Source organism: Psammomys obesus, unplaced genomic scaffold (assembly GCF_907164565.1).
Source record: "Psammomys obesus unplaced genomic scaffold, mPsaObe1.curated_primary_1811, whole genome shotgun sequence".
Lineage (NCBI taxonomy): Eukaryota > Metazoa > Chordata > Mammalia > Rodentia > Muridae > Psammomys > Psammomys obesus.
Window position 1 is genome coordinate 7318420 of NW_026585691.1, and position 23536 is coordinate 7341955.

The window sequence follows — 23536 nt, forward strand, 5'->3', positions numbered from 1 at the left end:
TCACAGTCCTCCTCCCTCAGCCTCTTGGGTTCTTGTACCACAACGCTGAACTTCATGTATGTTTGTGTGTTGACTGTTAACTTACATGAGAGTCACTGCCCATCACTGCTGGGTATCCTTCAATGGACTGTGAGCCCCCAAATGCAGCCACCCAAGGTGCTTCCTCCCCTCAACCTTGCATGGGCATCCCACTATGGGAATGCCGCATCAGAGGTAGCCCTGCAGCCCAGAGCTTTCAGAGGCCTCCCCTACTGCAAAGCTAAATACCCTCAATGTAGACCAAAGCCAACACCTCACTGGTTCAAGGAAGGAGCCCATCATGAAAGGAGACTCCACCAGACACAGCATGTTCTGTGATGATGCAGAACTTCCTGGCTAGTGTAGTGGTGACAGGCATCCAGCTTGGCCTATCTTATGCACGCGGATGGCCAGTGTGAGAGGCCGTGGAGAAGTTTCTGAAGGAGAACTAGTTCGGATCACTTGAGAATGTGGCCGTGTGACCTAACTGTGGTAATTCACGTTCTTCTCACTTTGGGGTTCAGTTCTATACTTTGCAACTTTAATTTTGATTTTGCTGACAAAGTGAAGAAACAGATTTCAGGTAGTGTAAGAGTTGGTCCTTCATGTTGAGCTCCGCAGATGTTCCTCCGTGTTGGGCGCTGTATTCCTGAACTCTTCAATGCTTTGTGGGAATGTGCTGTTTCGTGTAATTCTCACAGTTGCTCTGTGAAGTGGGTCTCAATTCTCTGATCTTACAAATGAGAAAAGAGATCTAGGGTGTGGCTCAGTTGGTAGAGTACTTGCCTAGCATGCCCAAAGCCCTGGGTTTGATCCCCGTCATATGCATAAGCCAGGTATGCTGGTGCTATAGTCTCAACACTCTCAAGGTGAAGACAGGAGGATCAGACGCTCAAAGTCATCCTTGGCTATAAACCGAGTTCACATTACCCTGGGCTACGTGAGACCCCGACTCGAATTAACAAATAAACAAAATGTACCGCGTCAGCAGGACACTGGAGCAGGGTGACTTTTCCCTCACTTATCTGTAAGTGGCAAGGCTGGGACTCAGAATCTTTGCTGTGCTTTACGACACAATTTATTTGTAAAATATATATATGAAATATATACATATATACGTGTGTGTGTGTGTGTTAGGAAACTGCAGGAGAACATGAGCTACCCTAACCCATTGTGTGCTTTTGTCTGCAGGGCAGCAAAGGCGCCTACCGGTACCACTGGCAGAGTCACAATGTCAAGCACAGCGGTGTGGACGACATGGTGCTACTATCCAAGATCACAGAGGGCTCCATCGTAGAGAACCTGAAGAAGAGATACATGGACGACTATATCTTTGTATCCTTTGCCCTGTCCTGTGCACACCTCCAGAATACGACTGTTCCACAGTCCTATGGCTCTCTGGCCATGAGCCATACCTCCTGACAATCAGAGCTGTTGCCATTGGCTCTCAGTATTCTCACTTTCAGAACAAGGGGCTGGGCTTCCAAGAGCACAGATGAGACTCAGGTGTTTACCCTGTGTTCAGTGGGATCAAAGTGCAGCTCCCTCCTAGTGTTCCTTTGAGTTACAGCAACGTGCCTTCTGAGTGTCTGAGACCTCCACCTGTACCGAGCAAAGTCCTGCTCTGTGTTCTGTGTGGGTGTCATCCTGATGACATGGTGGAGACTCTTCGGTACAGACTGCAAAGGTTGAAAAGATCACCTCATGGGTAGGAAGGCACCTCCCAGTTTTTCCGAGCCTTTCTATTTACTGGAGGAAACACGAGAAGGGATGATCGGCTATTGAAAATGCCTGGTGTGTTTCAGCTTGCCAGATGGCGGTTTATAATAGGGCTTTAAAACGTAGAAAGCAAACCTAATGGAAATGTGCATCGACTTCATGGTGAAAGAAAACTGTGGTAGTGGGGGCTATTCCGTCATCAGTCAGGACTGTCTCTTTGGGGCAACTGCACATTGGTGAAATTGTCGCCTGAATTAGTCACAGCGAAGGTTTGTGTTACCTGGACAGCGGCACCAGGATGCTTCATGCTGATGCTGGGGTGACTCCTGACGGTGTAGCATCTAGGAAACACGGCTGCTCTACAGTATGACAGGCATCTTGGATTTCACCCAGAGAGCCGGGGAAAGTTTTCTCACCGGGGGCTTCTTTTTCAACAAAACCTAGACAGCCATACTTTTGCAGGCTGCCTGCTCATCACTCGTGTGTTTAGGTGTTGAACTTATTAGATACTCAGGGAGCAATGTCCATTATTTCAAGGTGTTTGAACCATGACAATCAGTTCTGTGCTGTTTTTTTATTTACCACAAAAGGAATCTCTTCCAAGTATTTGTGCAGTTAAATTCCTAAAGCCCTCCTTTTAAGGATATATATATGGATTTGTTGAACATTATAATATATAATATGTAGTATATTATATATTATATATATATTATTTTAAGGATATATATATGGATTTGTTGAACATTATAATAGCATTATTTAAATTTTTAACAGACAACAAGGAGTTGTTCATATATTCTAAAAGGCTTTTGTTTTGGTTTTCAGGGTTTCATTATTTATCCCTCGATGGGCTGGAACTCACTATGTAGCCCAGGCTGGCTTTGAATATAGAGATCGAATGCTTCTGCCTCCCAAGAGCTGACATTAAAGGTGTGCACCACCATGCTAAAGCCAGATGTTTTATTTTTATTTTTAATTATGTAAGTGTGTGTGTGTGTGTGTGTGTGTGTGTGTGTGTGTGTGTGTGTGTGCGCTCACACTCGCATGCACATGAGTGCGCTGTCCACAGGGACATAAGAGTGTAAGAACTCTGGTCCTCTTCAAGAGTAGTACAAGCTTTTAACCAATGTTAACTTCTGAGCCATCTCCTTTTTGGGGATAAGATATGATGGTTTAATGCATGTGGACACTATAGAACAATTAAATCAGGCTAATTGACATGTCTGTCACCTCCTATACTGGGATATGTGTTATAACCATTTTAAAAATCTCTGATCAATCTTGACATAATTTGTTCTGTACAGTCCAGAGAATTATCTGCGATAGCTCTGTTTTTGGTGTTTGAATGAGTTAGTTTGTTAAACATGTAGTAAGCAAGAGTAGCAGCGGATGCATCATTAGCAAAGCATCATTAGGTCAGGCTCTCGTGCCGCCCACCAGAGACAACTGGAGTGGCCTGACTGAAAGAGCAAAAGCAGCGTCATCAAGCTGAGAGTTAACAACATCCAGCAGAAACTGACCAGGGAGATCACATCGGGGCGGTCTCCTGGAGTTCCAGATTGAGAGAGGCACGTGGAACAGGTTGTCCCCTAGGGTGAGACGCCCAAGTTAAAAAAAAAAAAAAAAAGTTACAGGTAGATAATGTCAAATTGTGGAGCTTACAAACCTCCAGCAGAAACCAACCGGGGAAACTGAGGCCGTCAGCCTGGAATTCCTGATTGAGTTTTCTCTCCATTATTGGATTTCTCATGGCTGAGCTTCTGGCCTGGGTTTCTGCTGCAGATATTTTTACATTATGGGATAAACAATAATAGGGTTGGAAATAGTTTGCTTTCTAGACTCTCAAGGGTACAGCGTTTTTAATACCCTTAGCTGCTTGCTGACTCCCCCTCCCCCACCTCCACCAAGTCCCACCAAGCCCCTGACAGAGTCAAGGGTCCACCCGACCCCAAACAGGCTGTGTTAGAACATGCTTGACAAAAGCATACCTGGGTCGGGGGTGGGGCGGGGCTTCTCAGCTCAAACGGCGCATGGCAATTTGGCAATGTAACACACACTACAGGACTGCATTATTGTGAAGTTAGGGTGAACAGCATCCTCTCCATGAGTGGAGGCCTCAGCTTACAGACAGACCCCGCCCACCACCGTCTTTAAGCTGCAGTTTTCCTGGGGACCCTTGAGGTACTTCCTCCCCCCGTTTCCCTTACTGTAACTGTACGGAAGCAGTTGTGAGCACTTCCCGTTCCTCCGCTGGTCACACACACTGGAATTTCTTTATTTCACCTGGATGTGGTACCACCAGCCAGTGTGATGTGCAAGACCATGTGGCACACGGAGGCTCGCAGATCAGATTGGGAAGAAGCAGGTGGAACTGTGGATCGGTAACGCCCGCCCGGCTTCTACCCGCCGAGCTATGTCCCAGCTCAACAAACTGCTTCCAAGTGGAAGATCAAAATGAAGGCTCTGTTTTTACATTATTGACAGGGAAATGGGGTCTTTTTTGTTTGCCCGTTTGCTGTATGTATATTATATGCACACACCCATACAAGTGCGTGTGGAGGCCAGAGGAGGACCTGGGTGTCTTGTCATGTCTTCCTCTGTTGCTCTTCATCTTTTTTTTTGACAGTGTCTCTCATTGAACCTGAAACGCACCTATTTGGCCAGGCTGGTTAGTCAGGGAGCTCCTGTCATGCCCCTGTCTCTACTTTCCCCGCACTGGGGTCACAGGCATATGCAGCCATGCCTGGCTTTAGTGTGTGGACTGGGGATTTGAACTCAGGTCATCTTGTTTTCATGACAAGCATTAGTACCCACTGAGCCATTTACCTACCCAGGAAAAATGTGGGGTTTTTTTTTGTTGTTGTTGTTTTGTTTTGTTTTGTTTTGTTTTTTTATAAACTGGATAAGAGAAGACAAAGTTAATGATGGAAGTGGTGGTTGCCTGAAGTTAGTCTAACCTCACCCCAGACAGCGTGCTCCTCACTGGATTGCTTGCTTATAAGACCCCACAAGCTTCTTGTGGATGGACACCACGACCTTTATACAGGCGGAAAGTTGTAGAAGCCTTTCTAAGCAGTATCATTGAACGTGACTTCTACAGCGCAGCCTAGCAAAGGGAAAGACACTCAAACCTGCCCCCAGGGTGACTTCCTGTGCACCTCTCAGCATGTAGCGCTATCCCTTAAGCGCGCACACACACACACACACAGGGGGCTGCTTGCTCTTTAACAATAATGCACCAACCCTTCTCGTATTTTGGCTTTCCCGCACATTTGTTGGCACGGGGCGCACCATAGTAAGTGTTTGCTGAAAATTTGTTGACTCTCAAGACTCTTTAAATTCAGACAGCAGAATTTTTTAATGACTCAACAGGGCAGAGAGTGGGGGTAGTGAATGCCTTTGAGTCAATAACTGACTAATGGTGTGTTCTCCCAAGGAAATGAGCTACTTGACCACTAATGACTTTATGATTTAGACATCTCTACCCACTCGACACAAATGTGCTTTCTTTCGGCAGTTGGGAGGGAGTCCCTGTCAGCTCTGAGGAGGCCTGGCTGATGGGTGTGTGGAGCTGCTGCGTCTGCCTCCCCATCTTTCTCCCTAGCCACAGTCTCCTGATCACAGTCTCCTTTACCACTTAGTCGTCAGAGCATTTCTGTAAGTTCAAGATGATTTCTTTCTTCTGTTTGTTAAAGCAAAAGATATTTATATATATAAAAACTTTAATATATAAAAATTAATATTATATTTCTATATAAAATTTCTACATATTACTTATATTTAAACAATTTGTATATATATAAATCTTTTACCTCTCATGCCCATAATGCCAGCACTGTTTTGTAGGTCAGCATGAAGGATAATCCATGGCTAATGCATGCAGGCCCAGCACAGTTGCTTTGTTCTCCACTAGGAAACAAAATCCACTTAGAACACGCTGACATTGTCTGACCAATAAAGCCCTGCATTTTTGAGCTGTTTATCCCCAAGAAAGGGAGGCTGAGTTTACCATCCATTCATACAGACGGCTGCCACGCTGCTTACAATGATTTTCTAAAGTGCGTGAGGGAAGAAAGTCCTGGAATTTAGAAAGAAAAGGGCCCAGCAGCACTCGGTTGTCTGTCCTTTCCGACCGCTTGGCTGAGGAGAATTCCCGTGTGAAGCGTTTCACACTCACCAGCTCCAACTGTCTCTAAACTTTTTTTTTTTTTTTTCCTCAAAGACCACACTCCAATGTGCTTGGCATCTTTAATCCCTCCATGAGGAGCTCAGGCTCTCCCGCCAGATCAAGGATCGCAAGAGGCAGTGTACCCTTAGTCATTCAGAGTGACGGCTTGGCCCTTGGCAGATGCTTCACACAGAGGGGCCAGCATGCTGGGTGAGACATTAGTTTTGTGACTGGAACCGAGGGCTCGGGTTCTGGCTTGGACCTTCTCCAAATATATGACTTTGGACAGTGGTCTCCCCTTTTTTCACTTTCCAGTAATGTAGGCAGTGAGGTTGGCTTATCACTGCAGGCTGTCATCACGCTCAATGGTACAATGCTCTTAGCTTTTCAAAACAAACATGGAGGGCTGGGCATGTCCCTAGTGGGCATGAAGCCCTGGGTTCGATCTGTACCACCACATAAACTAGACAGTGTTCTCCCAAGAGATGGCGGAGGCAGAAAGGTCAGCCCTTCGAGGTCATCCGCAGATACACTGTAACTCTTAGGTCAGCCAGGGGTATAGAAAAACCTGTCACAGATAATACTAAATAAGGGGCTGGAGAGGTGGCTCCGCAGTTCAGAATGCTTGCTACTCTTCCAGAGGACCAGAGTGTCTAGAACCCATTTTAGGGGGCTCATTCACAAGAGCCTATAACTCCAGCTCCTAGGAATCTAATACTCTCTTCTGGCCTTCCTGGCCCTAAACATGCATACAAGCACACATATACATAAGTGAAAACAAATCTTTAAAAGTAAGGAATAAATTATATTTACAGTTAAAAAATAAGACAAACAGGCAGAACTGCTTTACCTCTACATTTCAGAAAAGACTATCAAAAGGAAATGGACTAAATTCTGAAGCATAGTCCTTTATACAAGACGAATTGAACTTGACTTGCTAAATTCATTATTATTATTGGGAGAGGGGTACAAAGGTTCAGGAAGTCTCAGGACAACTTTCAGGAGTTCCCTCCTATGTGGGTTCCTGGGGTGAAAGCCAGGTCATTAGGCATAATGGCAAGTGTCTGGACCCTCTGAGTCACCTCACCAGCCCGGAATTGAGCCTCATGAAAAATTCAATGTGTTGGGTTTTTTTGTTTGTTTGTTTTGTTTTTAATCTCCCTTGTCATTTGTGCTGCAGGTTAATGAGCACTCACAGAAGTGTGGGCAAATACCTTGGAACCAATGGGTTAAAGATCTGGCCTGGTTCCCCTTGCCTCTCACCGTCTCTTCTTACATGAGATGCCCCTCCCCCATCCTCCTTTTATTTGGTATCATAGTTTCATATCTACCTGCAGTTTGAAAATTATCCTTAAGCCACACCTTCACGGTAGAAGATTATGTGTGTAGAGATAATGGCCCTGACAGTGTCCCCAGAGGCACACCTGAATTATGCATTAGATGTGGGAGGGAGGGAGGAGGGACTTCTGGATCTCTACCCCCACCAGGTCCCTGAGCCCTCTGAATATAAGCTCAGGTCTCTAAAGACCTAGCCAGATAGAAAAGGTGAAATTGTTTTGATAACACAATAAAGTCAGATTCCAGTTGGAATTAAGTGAATTTGTTTCCTTGGAATAACTATTTCCTGTTGGTTCTGATGCAGTAAATTTGTAGGTTCTTAGTGTGGAATCAGGACACACTGACAATTTCAGTCTTGTCAAATAACGATGCCCTGCTGGGCAATTTGGGGGAGAAGCTACAGAGTCCCCTTCATTCTTACCTGAGTCACTGTGCTAGGCCAGTCCCTAGGACAGTCTAAAAGAGGTTGTTTGTAGAACACACTAAAACAACAGTGGCTCCATTTTCCGTCCATACTCACCTGTGTTCTATTTATTAGGTAGCTGAGGGCCTGGGGGGGGGGGGGGAGATGGTGCTTGTGGGTGCCCTCCGTAGGGCAACCCTCTGTTCTCCTGTGGCAGTGACCACTTTGTTCAGGAGGAAGTGGCGGTGACAGCATTTCCTTTACTGTGATGGGAAGAGGCACTGTCCCCTGTGGAAGGGTGAGGTACGTGTTCCCTAGTTGGTTTTTTTCTCAGAGTGGACATCTTACAGCCTTCAAAACGCTCTTATATTTTATAGGCATTGTTATAGACATTGAGCAAGAGAGTCCAGAAGAGAGACAAAGCTTCTTCCTTCAGTTTTGATTATTAGAGCCATAGCAAATCTTAAAACAAGAACAACAGCTACTACTAATGTTTATGTTTTAATTTATGTGTATGGGCAAATGTGCACCACCTGCATGCCTGGTGCCTGAGCAGGAGCTTGGATCCCAGGAACTAGAGTTATAGATAGTTGTGAACTGCAGTGTGGGTACTGGGAATTGAACCCAGGTCCTCTGGAAGAGCAGCCAGTGCTAGGTCATCTCTCCAGCCCCTTAAGGTGGATTTTGGAGTAGACAAAGCCTCCTGGTAGTTCTAAGTCAGAACAGGCTGCAGGGCATTCCAACCCTCCCTGCGTGAAGCCTTGCCCCACTAATGTAAGATTGATATGTAAACAAAGCAGGGAGAGCCCAGGTACACATCAGCCAGACATGCAACCTTTTAGCACAAGTGTGTCCCAATGTTACTGTAGGCATATTTATAGTTTAAACATTTTCACTGCTTCCCTGATGTCCAAATTTAATGAGGTAGTCTTCTGGCTTCCTCCCATGCACAGAGAACAGCCATATGCAAATATTACACACATGCATCAAACACCTTCCAGATACACACACACACACACACACACACACACACACACACACAAATTTTCTTTATTAAAAACCACTTCAAACACACATATACAAGGTGAGACTTTTAGGGAGGCGGAGGAGATGGCTCAGTGGGTAAAAGCGTTTGCAAAGTTTGATGACCTGAGCTTGGTTCATGGAACCTACATAAAAAGCTGAATGTGTCCAGATGGTGATGGGGCACACCTTTAATCCTGGTACTCAGGAGACAGATGCAGGAGGATCTCTGTGAGTTCGAGGCCCCAAAGCTAGTTCCAGGACAGCCAGAGCTACACGAAGAAACTCTATCCTGAAAAAACAAAACATCTGGATGTAGATACGAAGCACTAGCACAGCAGAGACTACAGGAGAGACCCTGCCTCAACAAGGTGGGGGCGGGGGGCCAACTCCAGAAAGTTATCCTCTGGCTCCACACAAGTGCTGTGGACCCATCCCACTCCACAGAAAACAATTTTAACAATTTTTTTAAATATAAAGAAAAGCTTTAAATTCAGCGTACACTTCCTCTCTCAGAGAAGCTTTCCTGGGCCCCCAAATAATACCTTTCTCTTCTACATCTCACTTATATGGGGAGGCGAATGGATAAAAATAAATGAGATAGTGAGAACTTTGAGAATTAGAACCCTTGGTAAAATGATGGCTGCTCTCGTTTCCCCTAAGCTTCAGTGTGCCTCTGTTTGTTAAATGGGGACACATATGGGTCATGTGGGTCATCTGTCCAAGGGAAACAATACACCCCATTTCTGGAGAGTGATGCTACGTGCCTGGGTTGTGCCATAAGAGGTTCAATTCTCTGCATTATTGGATCCTAGCTCTCCATGTTGCTGGTTGGAAAAGAATGTATGTCAGTTTACATAGAATAATGATTCTTTTTTTTTTGGCACCTTGATAATGAACCTCTTTACTGTTCCTGGGGAGAAATGAGACCTGAGTTAATTGAATGGCTGCTTTTACTTTTGTGGTGTTTGCAAAGTGTGTGCAGCCCCTTTCACCCGGCCGCTCATTATGTGCTCTGTACCATTGGTTTACTGCCATTGAAAAACATGTTTCTATGAAGATGAGCAATGGACCTTAACCAGGTTAAAATTCAGACGTATATCGGGTCCGTGTTAATCTCCGTCAACCCTTTCAAGCAGATGCCGTATTTTGGAGAGAAGGAGATTGAAATGTACCAAGGAGCGGTAAGTTATGCACTCAGTAAGTTGCCGTAGCGTTCAGGGATTTTGTCCTTTGTGAGTAGTTCTTCTGGAAGTTAGCAGCACATTTCTATTTTCTTATGAATTGCTTTGTGGGGAAGGTCAAGTAAGTGACACTGCTTGATTTTTGTTTGTTTGTTTAAACTGGATGCTGACCTTTCACATGTAGCTCAAAGGAGTATAGGCTACCTAATGTTTGGGTTAATCTACATGCAGAATTAGTTAAGTAGCCTGTAGAACCCAGAGTCTGGGGTGGTCTTCTGGCTCCCACATGTAACCATGAGAAGACGGAGAGACGTGCCAGAAGCATGAGGACCAGAGTTCATGTTCCAGAACCCAGGTGAGAATGCAGCACCCACCGGTGTGAAATCTCAGCACTGAGGAGGTGCACACAGGAGGGTCTCTGGTTCACTAGTCTAGCCTAGTGGTGAGCCCCAGGCCAATGAGAGCCCCTGTCCCAAACGACTTGAACTCCATTCCTGAGAGTAACGCCCGAAGTTATCTTCTGTCTTCCACAGGAAAGCAAGCGTGAACATACACCCTTGTATTCTAGTGCACGGGAAAGTAAGCATGAGCACACTTGTATTCACGTGTGCACACAAACACTTAAAAAAAAAAAAACAACAACAGTCAAAGGTAAAAACAAGTGAGATGCTAGAAACTTTGAGAATTAGAACCTCTCCCCCCCCTCCCCCCGTAAGCTTCGGCCATGCCTTGAAAATGAATCTTTCGTTACCTCATTTACTAATGTGACTGCTCTCTTTTCAAACATGCTCCACAGTCGCCTTGAATCTGTGGCTTAGAAGCAAAACCAGCAGTCCTTCCTAAGGGGTCTTATTCCACACTTCATCACGGCCCTTGGCCCTGGACCTCTGCATCTTCTTCCCCTCCCCTCCTTATAGCACAGGGATCTTTTTTAATCCTAGCTCCTGGAAGCAAAACAAAAGCTCATACAAATCCATCAGTTGAAATGGAAGGTAGTTTACCCAGAGCAAGTGTGCACTCCATTGTAGCCGGATGAATGCTGCTGGTAGCCAGAGCCTGAGGAGGCTGCCACGAGAGGTCTTTGATAATGCTGCTTTTATTGGGGGCTGGCACAAAGACACACTGTCAGCAGAGTTCTGGGCCCTGCCCTGGTACCCCAGGCCACCATCCTGGGGCAGCTGGCATGGAGCTGGTTGGACACTCCCAGTACCAGCAAGGCTCCAGCATGAAGAACTGAGACACACCTGAGAGCACACACACACACACACACACACGTGAGCACACACCCGTGTTTCTTTCTAGTTCTCTGAAGCATCACTGTGTGCCTTCCCCCCCTTGTTCTGTTTATCTTTTTTAAGAGTTCTCTGTATAGAAATATAGTTTTGTTTGTTCGTTTGTTTTTAAACATCTTTACTTTCAGCCAGGCAGTGATGGTGCATGCCTTTAATCCCAGCACTTGGGAGGGAGAGTCAGGCAGACCTCTGAGAGTTCAAGGCCAGCCTGGTCTACAAAGTGAGTTCCAGGACAGCCAGGGCTACATAGAGAGATTCTGTCTCAAAAACAAACAAAAAAATTTATTTTCGTTGCTCACGGTAACACTGTTATACAATTGGTTTTTACTGAGTATTAGGTTCTCTGTGTGCTCAAAACAGCACTAAAATAGGCCATATGAACAGAACATGGTGTCACACCATTTTACAGAGAGGACCCTGCTGCCCAGGCAGCAGTGCCAGAATCCACTGAGCGAGGAGTAAAGCTCCCGTCTTGATAACCTTGGGGGTCTTGATTGAGACATAGGAGAAGCAAAGGGGTAGCAATAGTTTATAGACACCCAGCTCAGAGGCTTGGAGAAAGGGCAGGTGGGAAATACAGCTGAACATACAGGACTCCAAAGATGGGGGCTGTAGCTAAGTCAGTAGTTGCCTGTTAGACACAAAGTGCTGGATTTCACACCCAACACTAAATACTCCAGGCCTGAGATTCATGAGACCCTGCTGGGGGGTTGGAGGGAGAGGGGATAAAAAGTCTTAAGTGGTCCTCAAAGGCCAAAGGTATAGCTTTCAATTAGGCAGTTTTGGAGCCCTCGTGGGAGAGGTGTGTGTCCTAATCAGGGTTTCTATTGTTAAACACCATGACCAAAAGCAAGCTGGAGAGGAAGAGGTTTCTTTGGCTTACACTTCCACTTTGTAGTCACTGAAGTAAGTAAGGCAGGAACTCAAGCAGGCTTAGAACCTGGAGGCAGAAGCTGATGCAGAAGCCATGGGGGGAGGTGCTGCTTACTGGCTTGCTCCCCCTGGTGTGCTCAGCCTGCTCTCTTATGGAACCTGGGAACCACCAGCCCAGGGATGACCCCATTCGCAATGGGCCGGGCTCTCCCCATCCATCACCATAGGTTTGCCTGTAGTCCAATCTTACGGAGGCTTTTTCTCCATTGCGGTTCCCTCCTCTCCAATGACTCTAGCCTGGGTCAAGGTGACGTAAAACTAGCCAGCACAGTTTGTCTACTCATGCCCCTCCACGACTCAGCCTCCTCTCCACTCCACCTCCTTTTAATCTCTGCCTTCTCTTCTTCCTTACAATGTTCTGCTTACCCTGCTTTCAGACATAGCCCTGACCTGTGTAAAAGAAGCCCATCTAAGACTATATCCTGAGGTGAGCAGGCCTCACTCTGAAGGCAGGCCTAACATATACCTTGACCCCTGGGAGGAATTCTGCCTTCCCTCCCGCTCTTACTAGGGTCCCTACAGGTGCGGGACCACCCACGGTGGAGGACAGTGGGTCTGGGACTCATGAGCACTTTGCATAAACACTTTGCCTCTCACCCTCTTCTCTTCGTTCCCTTTCACCATTGAAGTCTGCTCTGTAGAGCTTGGCTGTAAGTAGCCAGTTCTCAGACAGCCCCCTTTTCTTCAGTCCATCACTGCGTAAGAAAATTTAAGGATGGCTTACGCAAGTTATTCTGTACATTTTTGTATAGCTTCATCCTTTAAAATGATGGTCTTGTCCATCTTTTCACTTACCTTGTGAGACCCTCAGAGACGCTGCATCACCCTGTACTCAGTTTGACGGCCTCAAGCCTAACAAGCCTTATTCTCCCCACTCCAGCACCACGTGAGGCATTCTTTTTTTGTTGGCTTCTTTTAAGAACTGTTTTCTTATATTTTATCTGTTTACCTGTTTATTTGTGTACACCATGCGGACGGCAGAGAACAACACGCAGGAGTCAGTTCTCTCTCTCTTCCATGTGGATCCAGACGGGGGGGGGGCGGTGGTCAGCCAGCTAGGTGGCAAGCGCCTTTCTTCACTAAGCCGCTTCACTGTCCCTGCTGTTTGTTTTTGAGATCCAGTCTCTCGTAGCCTAGGCCTTAAACCCACTCTATAGTGGATAATGACTGCGAGCCCCGATCTTCCTGCGTCACCACCTAAATTCTGGGATTGCAGGTATGTATGTGCCACTGTGCCGGCTCTTGTTAATTTTTGAGGGAGTGGTGAAAGTGGGAGCCTCGCAACTGAATAAATGACAGCCGGCAGAATGACTCTGTTAGACATGGGGGCATGATTTCATGGTTGGACTTTTTCTCTTCAGTTTAGTGTTGTTTTGTGTGTGAGAGCATCTGTCTGCTTGTGTGTCTGGACACCCATGCGCATGCAGTGCCTGAAGAGGCCAGAGGAGGGCATCAGAGACCCTGGAACTAGCATTGCCGATGGTTGTGAGCTGCCATGTGGGTGCTGGGAACCGCACCTGGGTCCTCTAGAAGAGCAGCCAGTGTTCTTAACCACCGAGCCGTCTCTCCAGGCCCTAGTTTTAAATCTGTACATAGCAGAAGACTTTTTTTTTTTTTTTACACACCTAGGGGATTCTTCCTGTAGTGTGTCAGCTCCAGCTCTCCCCTTTTAGGAGAGAAAGAAACCAGCCAAACCTGCTTGTCCCTGGGAGCAACCAAGATTCTTGCCATCTTGCCATCTTCTTGTGGAAAACTTTTCCTCCTCCTCCATAAATACACCGCTCTGTCCCCAGTGAGATCCAAGGATAGCAGCTTTTGCCTCTTAGAGAAGGAAAATCCTGTGGACAGTTAGAGTTCTGGTCCAAGTGAGACCCTTTTCTGACAGCTGCCACATGTCTACCCAATTTGCAAGCAGGATGTCCTTGCAGAGGCACACCTAGGCAGAAGGGTGGTGTACCCAGGTCCTGTCTGAAGGCTGAGTCACAGGCATGCCTATGGAAAAGTCCTTCCAAGCTCCACCTTCGCTTCCCAGGGTGTAACAGGCCATAAGGAAGGGCGTTTTTATGAATCATGAAACCTTTGCCTGTCAACGCTAGACGCACACCGAAGCTGTGCACTACGGTGTCATGGATCAGTCCACGCAAAGAAACTTACTGTGGTTTTGGTTTCTGTTTTTGCTTTTCTAGGCGCAGTATGAGAACCCGCCTCATATCTATGCCCTTGCTGACAGTATGTACCGAAACATGATCATTGACAGGGAGAACCAGTGTGTCATCATCAGGTAGGAGAAGACCCCGGGCCGGCAAGCCTCTACCCCGAGCTGGCCAAGCAGCCTTGATGTCTGAGGCCCCTCAGCATGCCCGAGGAGCCAGAAAGCAATGGGGCGTTGTTTGGTTTACTTTATAACTGTCCCTTTTCTAATGCCTGATCATAACAAACACTTTCAGGGGAGGAGCTTATGAGGCCCCACTCCTCCCTGAGTCAGTTAATGGTTGTTGGGGGAGGGGAGGCACTTCAATGGGGAAGCTGCTGCTAAGTGGCCCAATGTTCCTGCAAATCTACAATGGTAGTAGAACTCACCCAGTCACTAAAAACAAACAAACAAATAAATGACATGAAAATAGAAGGGGAACTCTTGGGGATAGAAGTGATATCATCAAAAGTGTGCTGGCTAGTTTGTATCAGTTTGACAAACTTCGTGAGGGTTCTGGAGATGGGACACCGGCCCTTGTACGTACTTCAGTGAGCCCTCTTCCCAGCCCAAGAGAATTCTTATCACACCTTAAAAGTAAATCCTTTCTGGTTTGGGGGCCTGTGCTTAGCATGTCCAAGACTCGAGGTTTGGCTCCCAGAACTGCACAAATAAAAAAAAAAGAATGCTTGTATTATCTGGTCTGTTCTTATTCCAGCGCCAAAGCCTGAGTTACACATTCTTTTCTGCAGCTGGTTTGTTAGCATTTCGAATCCAAACAAAGCCCACACATCACCCCTGGTTGCTGTGTCTCTCAAGTCTCCAAGTTGCTAAGCAATCGCCTTCATTCTGTTTTCCTTGGCATTCATTAATTAAGGAGGACAGTGTAGGCCTTTCCATGCTCAGGCTGACCGTGTGCTGTGTTGGTGACGACCCCCCCCCCCACGCTCGCTCTTTATTTCCTGTTGTCATAGTTACTTGTCTCCCTGCTGTGACAGAGTACCTGACCATAGCTACTTACAGGTTGTAATTGGGAGGTCATTCACATTGTAAGCATGACAGTCACGTGTCTGTCTTTATCTGAGGGGCTACTGTGGCTCACAGTTTTAGGATTACAGTCCCTCCTGGACCCAAGAACGTGAGGCCGCTGGTCACCTTGCATCCCCAGTAGAGACGAGCTTGGCGAATGTTGGTACCTAGCTTACCTTCTCCTTATTCAGGCCAAGACCCCAGCCCCACGGGATGGTGCACCCACGTTCAGGGTGGGTCTTCTTGCCTCGATTAACTCAACCTAGGAGCTTCCTCAAGGCATGGCCAGAACTTGCCTCCCAGGTGATTCTAGTCCTGCCAAGCTGACGGTTGATGTTAATGGCCACACGTATGTCTTGGATCATGGCCAGATGCAGATTCCGTTTTTTTTTTTTTGCAGAAACATCTGTTATGCAATAACGAACTTCATTCCTGTTGATCTCCCTCTGTGTGGTGCTCAGTATGTCAAGAGACCCATCCGTTCTTGATTCCCGTTCTCGCCGCCGTTCCTTAATTAAAGTTATTTTCTCATTCTGTTATTTCTTCTACATGTGGTAGTTGGACATTTTTTTTTTAATTTCATCTTAAAATATAACCTTTGTGGGAAAACTAGATAAAATGCCTACTCCTTGTCGTTTCTTCTCACTTTTTAAAGTAATGAGTTGTTGCCCTGGCAACCTCCGAAGGTAGCATGTATTTATTTTCAGCATCACTTCTGACTAGTGGGTTTAAAATAGCTTACCTGTTTACATTGCACTTATCCCTTTACTGTCTTAGATGACCACCCTTCTGCTAGCGAGGGCCCTTCGTCTTGGTCTCCATGTCCCTGACACATCTCAAGTCCTCTCCGATTGCTTCCTTGTTGCAGACGACGGCCGAAGTCGTGTTGCTTGTGTCCTCCTGAGACCTGGAGCTGGCCCCTTCTCCAAGGAGCCTTTGTTCCAGGGAACAGAACACAATATTTAGACACCGCTGATCTAGACACCTGTTCTCAGTGTTTCTAGTCTCTGTGGCGGACAAAGCTGAGAAATTTAAATTTTTAAAGAAAACAATGAGGCATGAGTTCACTCTGCTAGTTCTAGGTGGTTTTTGTTTATAGAGAATTGTTTCTTTCAATTTATTATTATTATATGAATATGAGTATTTTGTTTAAAAATATATATAAATATATATATATATGCACACCATGTGTGCAAATTGTAGAACTTTTCAAATATCTTTGATTTTTATATTTATAACTTGTCTCTCTTGTACTAAAAAACATTGGTTCCTGATGACACGGACATAATTATTTACTTTATACTGCATGTATTATATATGTATATACATATATACATACACATGTGTATATGTATTTAAAATAATATCAATATTATTATAACACCAACAATAATAATGCCGATTGGTAGCAATAATGAATTTATTTTAAAATTTCTTCCTGTTATTTTGGTCTTTATATCCAATCTTTATAGCCAAAAATATTAGCTTTTAAAGATTTGTTCATGTTTATTTTATGTGTGTGAGTGTTTTGCCTACATGCATGTCTGTGTACCGTATGTGTGTCTAGTGCCCATGGGGGCCAGAAGAGAGTATTAGCTCCCCTGGGACTGGAGTTATAGATGGTTGTGAGAAGCCATATGGGTGCTGGGAGTAGAGGCCGGGTCCTCTGCAAGAGCAGCCAGCACTCTTAACTGCCAAGTCATCTTCTTAGCCCCCAAACATTGGATTTTAAAAATCATCTAATTTAATATTTCTGTGCCCTTAATGTGTGAAAGCAGTCTACCATTAGGGTTTAAGATCGTAAATATTACACTTATTATTGACTTACTTTGTTTTTCTGAGACAGGGTCTTGCTGTGTAGTCTATGTTGGCTCCTACCTCAGGATCCTGCCACCTCTGCTCCTGAGTGCTGGGCTTGCAGCTGCATGTATCACACCTGACTTAAGATCTGAGAATTTGGTTCTCTTGTACCATCCTCCAGATGGTGGCAGAATGAAAACATTAAGCAGCCAGGTGTGGTTGTCCATGCCCATAATCCCAGCACTTGGGGAGGGAGGGCCAGACGGATCTTTGTGAGTTCGAGGCCAGCCTGGTCTACACAGTGAGTCTAGGAGGGCCAAGACTATACAGATAAACCCTATTTTAAAAAAAACTAAAAAAAGAAAAGAAAACAGTAAGGCCAGCCAGGCACAGTGGCCCACACCTGTAATCCCAGCACTGGAGGAAGCAGAGGCAGGTGGATCTCTGTGAGTTTGAGTCCAGCCTGGTTACAAAGCGAGTCCGGCACAGCCAAATCTACACCAAGAAACCCTGTCTCAAAAAACAAAAACAGAACAGTAAAGAAAGATAAGAAAAGCATTTTGAGGTAAATGCAGGTCCCTGGGGTTTCAGTGGCATCTTACACTATGTGTCTGGAGGAAAAATAAACTCTTTGTATTACATGTCTCTGGGACCATTGTCCCAGCCAGAGAGCTAACAATCCTTTTCCATTCTCCAGTGTCTCTGGAGCCCAGCAGTCTGGGTTCAATCTCTCAGCGGTTGCCAACTTGTTCTTTCCTGGTGGTTTATGCAAATTGAGGGAGGATGTCTGTATTTGTTATGAATCCCGAATTTATTTTTATCTTGCCACAGTTCCCCTCTGGCCAGCTTTTATTCCTTTTTTTCCTTCCGTGACATTGACTTTCTGGTTCATTTTGCTCCTGCTGGCTGCTGGCCACGGGGCCTTGCATATGCCAAGCATGCGTTTTCCCCGTCTTCTGCCTCCAGACCCCCAAGCCACAGGTTCTTTTGAGAGACCACACCAGTTCTCCTGGGGGGGGGGGCGTCTTCTAGGTGTGTCTTAATGTTCTTACTGTTCTCATCCCTTCAACTGATTCTTCTGGAGGCTGGAGGTTAGATGTAGATGGTAGATTAGATGCAGGTTGAACTGTTTCGGGGGGGGGGTACATAGGGAATGATGATTTTGCTTTCGTAACAGGAAATGCTTTTATGTGACACCTATCTGAGGTCACTGGAGAGGGGGTGGGGGGACTTCCTTTACTGCATTTAATGAGAGAGTTCAGTATGACTTGTCTGGCAGGTCCCCGGGCTCCTTCTCCTTTCTCAGTCTGCCCCTCTTCTGGGTGTTTCCTGGGAAGGAAGGGATTGGGTTTGTTACTCAAGCGCTGGCGGTTGCACCAGCCCGCGCCTCTTCCACACTCAGATTGCACGCCATCTTGGTTCACATGCCCCGATGCAGAACCACGGACCGCTTCTAAGATAGATCCATCTTTGCAACCATTCAGATGAGGCACCCTTTGATTTAGGGGCTGGTAGAATAAGGAGGCAAAATTGAGGTCACCGATCCGGTCGCCCGACAACGTGGCCCTCCCTTCTATCTGGCTGCGGCCAGCCCTCCCTACATGTCAGGCTTGGATGTTTGTGAGAACCACTCTTGCTATCTGTGATTAGTTTTATTGTAGTGACAGACTACAAAGCACAACTGCATGAGAGAGTCATCATATCAAATGAGGTCAGGGAGCATCCAGATGTGAGGCTTCCGGTCATGGAAGGCATCCTCCCAGGGGCAGGGATGGTGAGATCCCCTCCAAAGGGGATGTGTGACAGCTGTTGATGAACAATCAGGGAGATTTGCTTGAGTCTCTTAGGTCTAGGGTTTTAAATCCAGGCTTCATCCCATATGGCTATAGGGCTGACTTTTGATTTCAGGCTCTTAGTGAAGGCTCAGTCGGTGCTTTTAACTTCTACTTCCTCTGCAAGCCAGAGGTCCTATTGTGTGCTTCCAAGTGTCTGCCATAAATCACAACATTAGACAGTTTGGTGGCCTTGGCCCCCAGGCAATCAAAGACAGACCTAAGGAGGAGGCTGTTGCAGGAGCCTTTACTTCATTCCCCAGTTACAGAGGCCAAATGCCCAACCTCTCTTGAGTTTATTCTTCAGGATACAGGTTCCTTTACTTTGAGACAGGTCTTCAGCCTGGCAGGCTCAGCAGCTTCCTTAACCTCAACAGCTCACCAGATACCTCTCCGGGCTTCAGTTTCTTCTCCTGATAGTGATGGAGCCAGTAAGTTCTGAGATTTCCTGACTTCAAAATTCCTTACTCCAAATCATGCATGCTAGGCCAGCAGCCTCCCAACTGCACTGGCCAAACCTCCAGTTCTGATCTTGATTTCCAATGGGGAAGTGCACCTGGACCATTCTGAGTCCTCTTTGCCTTGTGGTCCCTGGGTTTGTGTGCAGCCCAGAGCTCTGCCATCCAGTTCTCTTTTTATTTCCCTGTGGTCTGTTTCTACATTCTAACCACATGGCCTTTGTCCAAGAGCGTGAAATTGGTTGATTGGATGGCAGATCCCTCTGGAGGTGAAAGGCTGGGAAGACTTCGGGTAATGTCCTGCAAGTGTCTGCACAGGGCTGTGAAATCACAAAAGGCCATTCCCTAAGATAACACCCTTTATTGGTAGAAAGATGAGATCTTGAGGGACCCAGAAATCTAGGGCTGGGATGAGGGGCAGAGCTGGACTGGGATGGCAGGTGCATGACATCCAATAAGCCTGAGAAGGAGCCCAGGAACCAGGAAGCTGGGTGTGGGCTCCAGGCAGCTCCATGTCACTGAGAGTCACAAGAACTGAAGGCCTAGGAGTCATCCTCAAGCAGCCCATGACTACTTAGTTCGGTCACTGTCCGTTCTTCAGAATCTGTGTCTGGATTTGTGCATTAGAACCTCATCTGAGATATCTTCGGATGTCAGAGATGGTTATGAAAATCTTTTTAATCATTTTTGTGTGTGTGTGTGTGTGTGTGTGTGGTGTGGTTTTAAAAAGGGGAAGAAGAACCAGGAAGTTTCTAGCACGTTCCCTGTCATCTCTGCGTCACCAGACATGGTCTCGGCAGTGTGTCCACATAAGGTTCTGAAGGCTTTGCCCCCTGGCCTCTGTGGGGACATATCTGTGACACATTTACTATGGACAACAACAAACATGGTTGCTGTCCCTTCGGGCCTCATGAGCCTGTGTAATCTTAGCGTATTTAAGAACTGAGATGGCAGTCGGAGAGCATACATCACAGTTGTTATAGTTTCAGGTTTCAAGAATATCCTGAAGTATTTGCTTTCTGAAAAACTGAGTGTTTGTCTTTAGTCAATCCAATAACAGTTGGCAAAATTTTCTTACGTGGTAATCTGTGTATGCCCTGATTTGTCCATCTATTTGTTTGTTTGTTTGACATAAGGTCTCACGTACCCCAATCTTGCCGAAGATGATCTTGAACTCCAGGCTTCTGCTCCACCACCCAAGTGCTTAGGTTACGAGCGTGTGCCTTCATCTCGCCTGACTTACGGGGTGCTGGGAATATAACACAGGTGGTAAAAAAGCTTTCCCAGAATGTACAATGTCCTGGGTTTGTTGCCAGCACCACCACCATTTTAAATTTATTTGTTTTGTGTACATGTCAGTGGAGAAGGGGCATGTATGCATGCCCTCGGTGCACAGAGGACAATTTTCAGGAATCAGTTCTGTCCTTCCACCGTAAAGGTTCCAGGAATCAAACTCTGGTCTTCGGGATTGGCATCACGTGTGTTTACCCCACTAAACCACGTCACCAGCCCTGCTTCTCCCTGCCCTCAAAAATAATTAATACAGACAGGGCAGACATGGTTACACGTGCCTTTAATTCCAACCCTCCAGAGGCAGAGGCAGTCAGATCTTTGTCTGAGGCCAGCATGGTCTGTGTAGCTCTAGCATCAGGTCAAGCTGGGCTGTGGGATGAGACTATTTCAAAACAAAAAAGAGGAATTAACAAAGGCATATTTTGAAGAGATTTGCTAACTATGAGAAGCAGAGTAGGAGCTAGCTTCCAATACTGGACCAGGGTTTGCTGAACTACCTGCTTGAAAAGACGTTTTGTATTTGAGCTTCCCTAGCATTTGCAGTGGTGAAGAGTAAAAGAAAACAGTGAGAGTGCATCTAATACTTGGCTGTGCCTTCTTCACTCTTGGCTTCCGTGTCGGCAAATATCTCATCTCCTGGGTTCTCAAACTGCCTTCCCGTCTTTGACGTATTTCAAGATCCTTTTAGTATTATCACTTGGACCCTTTTCAAGGCTCCCCTGGGTCTCTGAGGGCCCATGCTATGTCTTGTTTATTTCAGCAACATTTGAGGTACACCGTCTCTCTGGTGGAGCCTTGTCAGCTTCTTCCTCTAAGAGTGAGGGTTGAGAATGGTCGTCGTCTGTGGATAGGAAGAGTCAAAACCTCCATCTAGGCAGCTTCCGCAGGGCTCTGTTCATTTACTGACTCCTTTAGTCAGGAAGGGTCGGCGACTTAACCTCATCTCAGTCACACCAACACCTCTGACATGTGTGAGCGTACGTGCATGTGTAGGTGTGAACGTGGAGGCCAGAGGCCAAGCGTCATTCCTCAGGTGCCATCCACCTTGTACTTTTGAAACAAGGTCTCTCACTGGTCTGAAACTCAACAAGTCGGTTAGGCTGTCTGGCCAGTGAGCCTGTTTCCATCTCCCCAGTCCTGGGGCCGTAGGCTTTGGCTTTTTTCTGTGGGTTCTGGAGATGGTCCTTATGCTTGCAAGGCACACACTTTACTGCCTGAGCCATCCTCCCAATCCTAGTGATAGAATTCATAATCCTTTTAACAATGGGGCCGACTAGTAACTATATCTCCGACAGATCAAGAAACTGGGCGTCAGAAACAGATGAAGCATCTTGCATTTGGAGTATAGCCACGCTGTGATCCGAGCCAACGCTGCCTGACCCCAGGAGTCCACTGTTTCTCTACTGCTCTGAGCTAGACTGCGTTAGTTTAGTTGGTAAATAACTGTCGCATCCAAGCGTGGCTTGAAAAGATCTTTGGGATGATGGTGGAAGCGTACTGTTTTGTTCTGTCTCAGGTGTGTGCCTTATGCATGCCTTAGTTTTGGATTTGAAAATCAGAGACTTCTGGGAGCTAGAAAGGCAGCTCAGCAGCTAGAGCAGTGGCTGCTCTTCTAGAGGACCCAGGTTCGATTCCCAGAACTCACATGACAGCTCACTATCTGTAACTCCAGTTCTGTGGAATCTAACAACCTCTTCCGGCCTAGGAGAGCATCAGGCACACATGTGGTACCTAAGTGCAGGCAAATGCTCATATAAATACATATATATTTTAAAAGCAGGAACTGATAAATTAGAACTCCTAAAGGCTAATAAGGAATTAAATATCTTTTTAAGCTGTTCAAGAATGATGTGAACTATCCTTTAGTAACACCAAAGGGAATTTTATACATAGCAAGGAGTCAACTTTGGATTTGAACTTGATCTTGAGACTAAACATCGGGCCCTTCCTATTTCTTGGGCTGATCAAGGTGAACCTTGCCATTGAGCCACTTTCTTGGCAGACTTGAAAGTGGTGTCTGTCTGACATTCACCCAGTGACATGCACTGGGTGTTTGGGATTGGGGGAAAGTAGCAGCTATTGTCTTAGGCACACTTGGCTCAGTGTGTTAGCACATTTCCCATATCCTCTGCTCAGGGTGACAGTGGGGCCATGTTTTAGCCCGTTAATGCAATAGAACATATTGGGGGATTATAATCTAGTGTCAGAGAGGATCCTTCTCACCTCAATCCCAGAACTTCCCAGGTGGCCAACAGAGAGGCATGTCACATCTGACTGATGCCAGTCTCCGGCCCCAGGGCCTTCAGGAAAGGAATCTGAACAGAGCCTTTGGAGAGGGCTGTCCAGAACCTTCTTTGATGTGGGTTTCCATTCTTGCAGAGCTATCTGGGCTTCTGATCACAGTAATGCAGGCTGCTCCTTGTTTGTTCCAACTGTGGGTAAGATAATATTTCTGGCAGATCTGCTTAAATGAGTACATATCAGTAAAGACTCAAGACTTAAAAATTTGACCATCCGGAAGTGAGGAGGTGGCTCAGCTGGTGAAGTGCCTGTGCTGGGACCTGGGCTGGGATCCCCAGAAACCACATAGAAAGATGTGCACCGTCACACGCCTCTGTAACCTTAGCATGGGGCACGGGGAACAGGCAGACCCCAGAGCCCAGAGACTCCTTAGACTAGTGAGTCAGTGAGCGCCACATTCAGTAAACAAGGAAGAAGCAAGAGAGGAAGACACTAATGCCAGCTTCTGCCTTCCACATATATACACATACCCATCTATACACACATGTGCATACCACACACACACACACCACACTCCTGGCTAACTTTTCCTGTCTCAGTGAAACTTAAATATT

General features: G+C 46.3%; 1 protein-coding gene across 1 annotated transcript in view; it reads left to right on the forward strand.

Moving 5' to 3' along the window:
- Myo1e (myosin IE) overlaps nt 1-23536 on the forward strand; it is a 184148-nt gene that overhangs the window by 77325 nt on the left and 83287 nt on the right. Inside the window, exons 2-4 of the mRNA XM_055598039.1 lie at nt 1210-1353; nt 9764-9853; nt 14265-14359. Of these exons, the coding sequence (XP_055454014.1) occupies nt 1210-1353; nt 9764-9853; nt 14265-14359 (329 nt within the window). The remainder of the gene's footprint in view (nt 1-1209; nt 1354-9763; nt 9854-14264; nt 14360-23536) is intronic.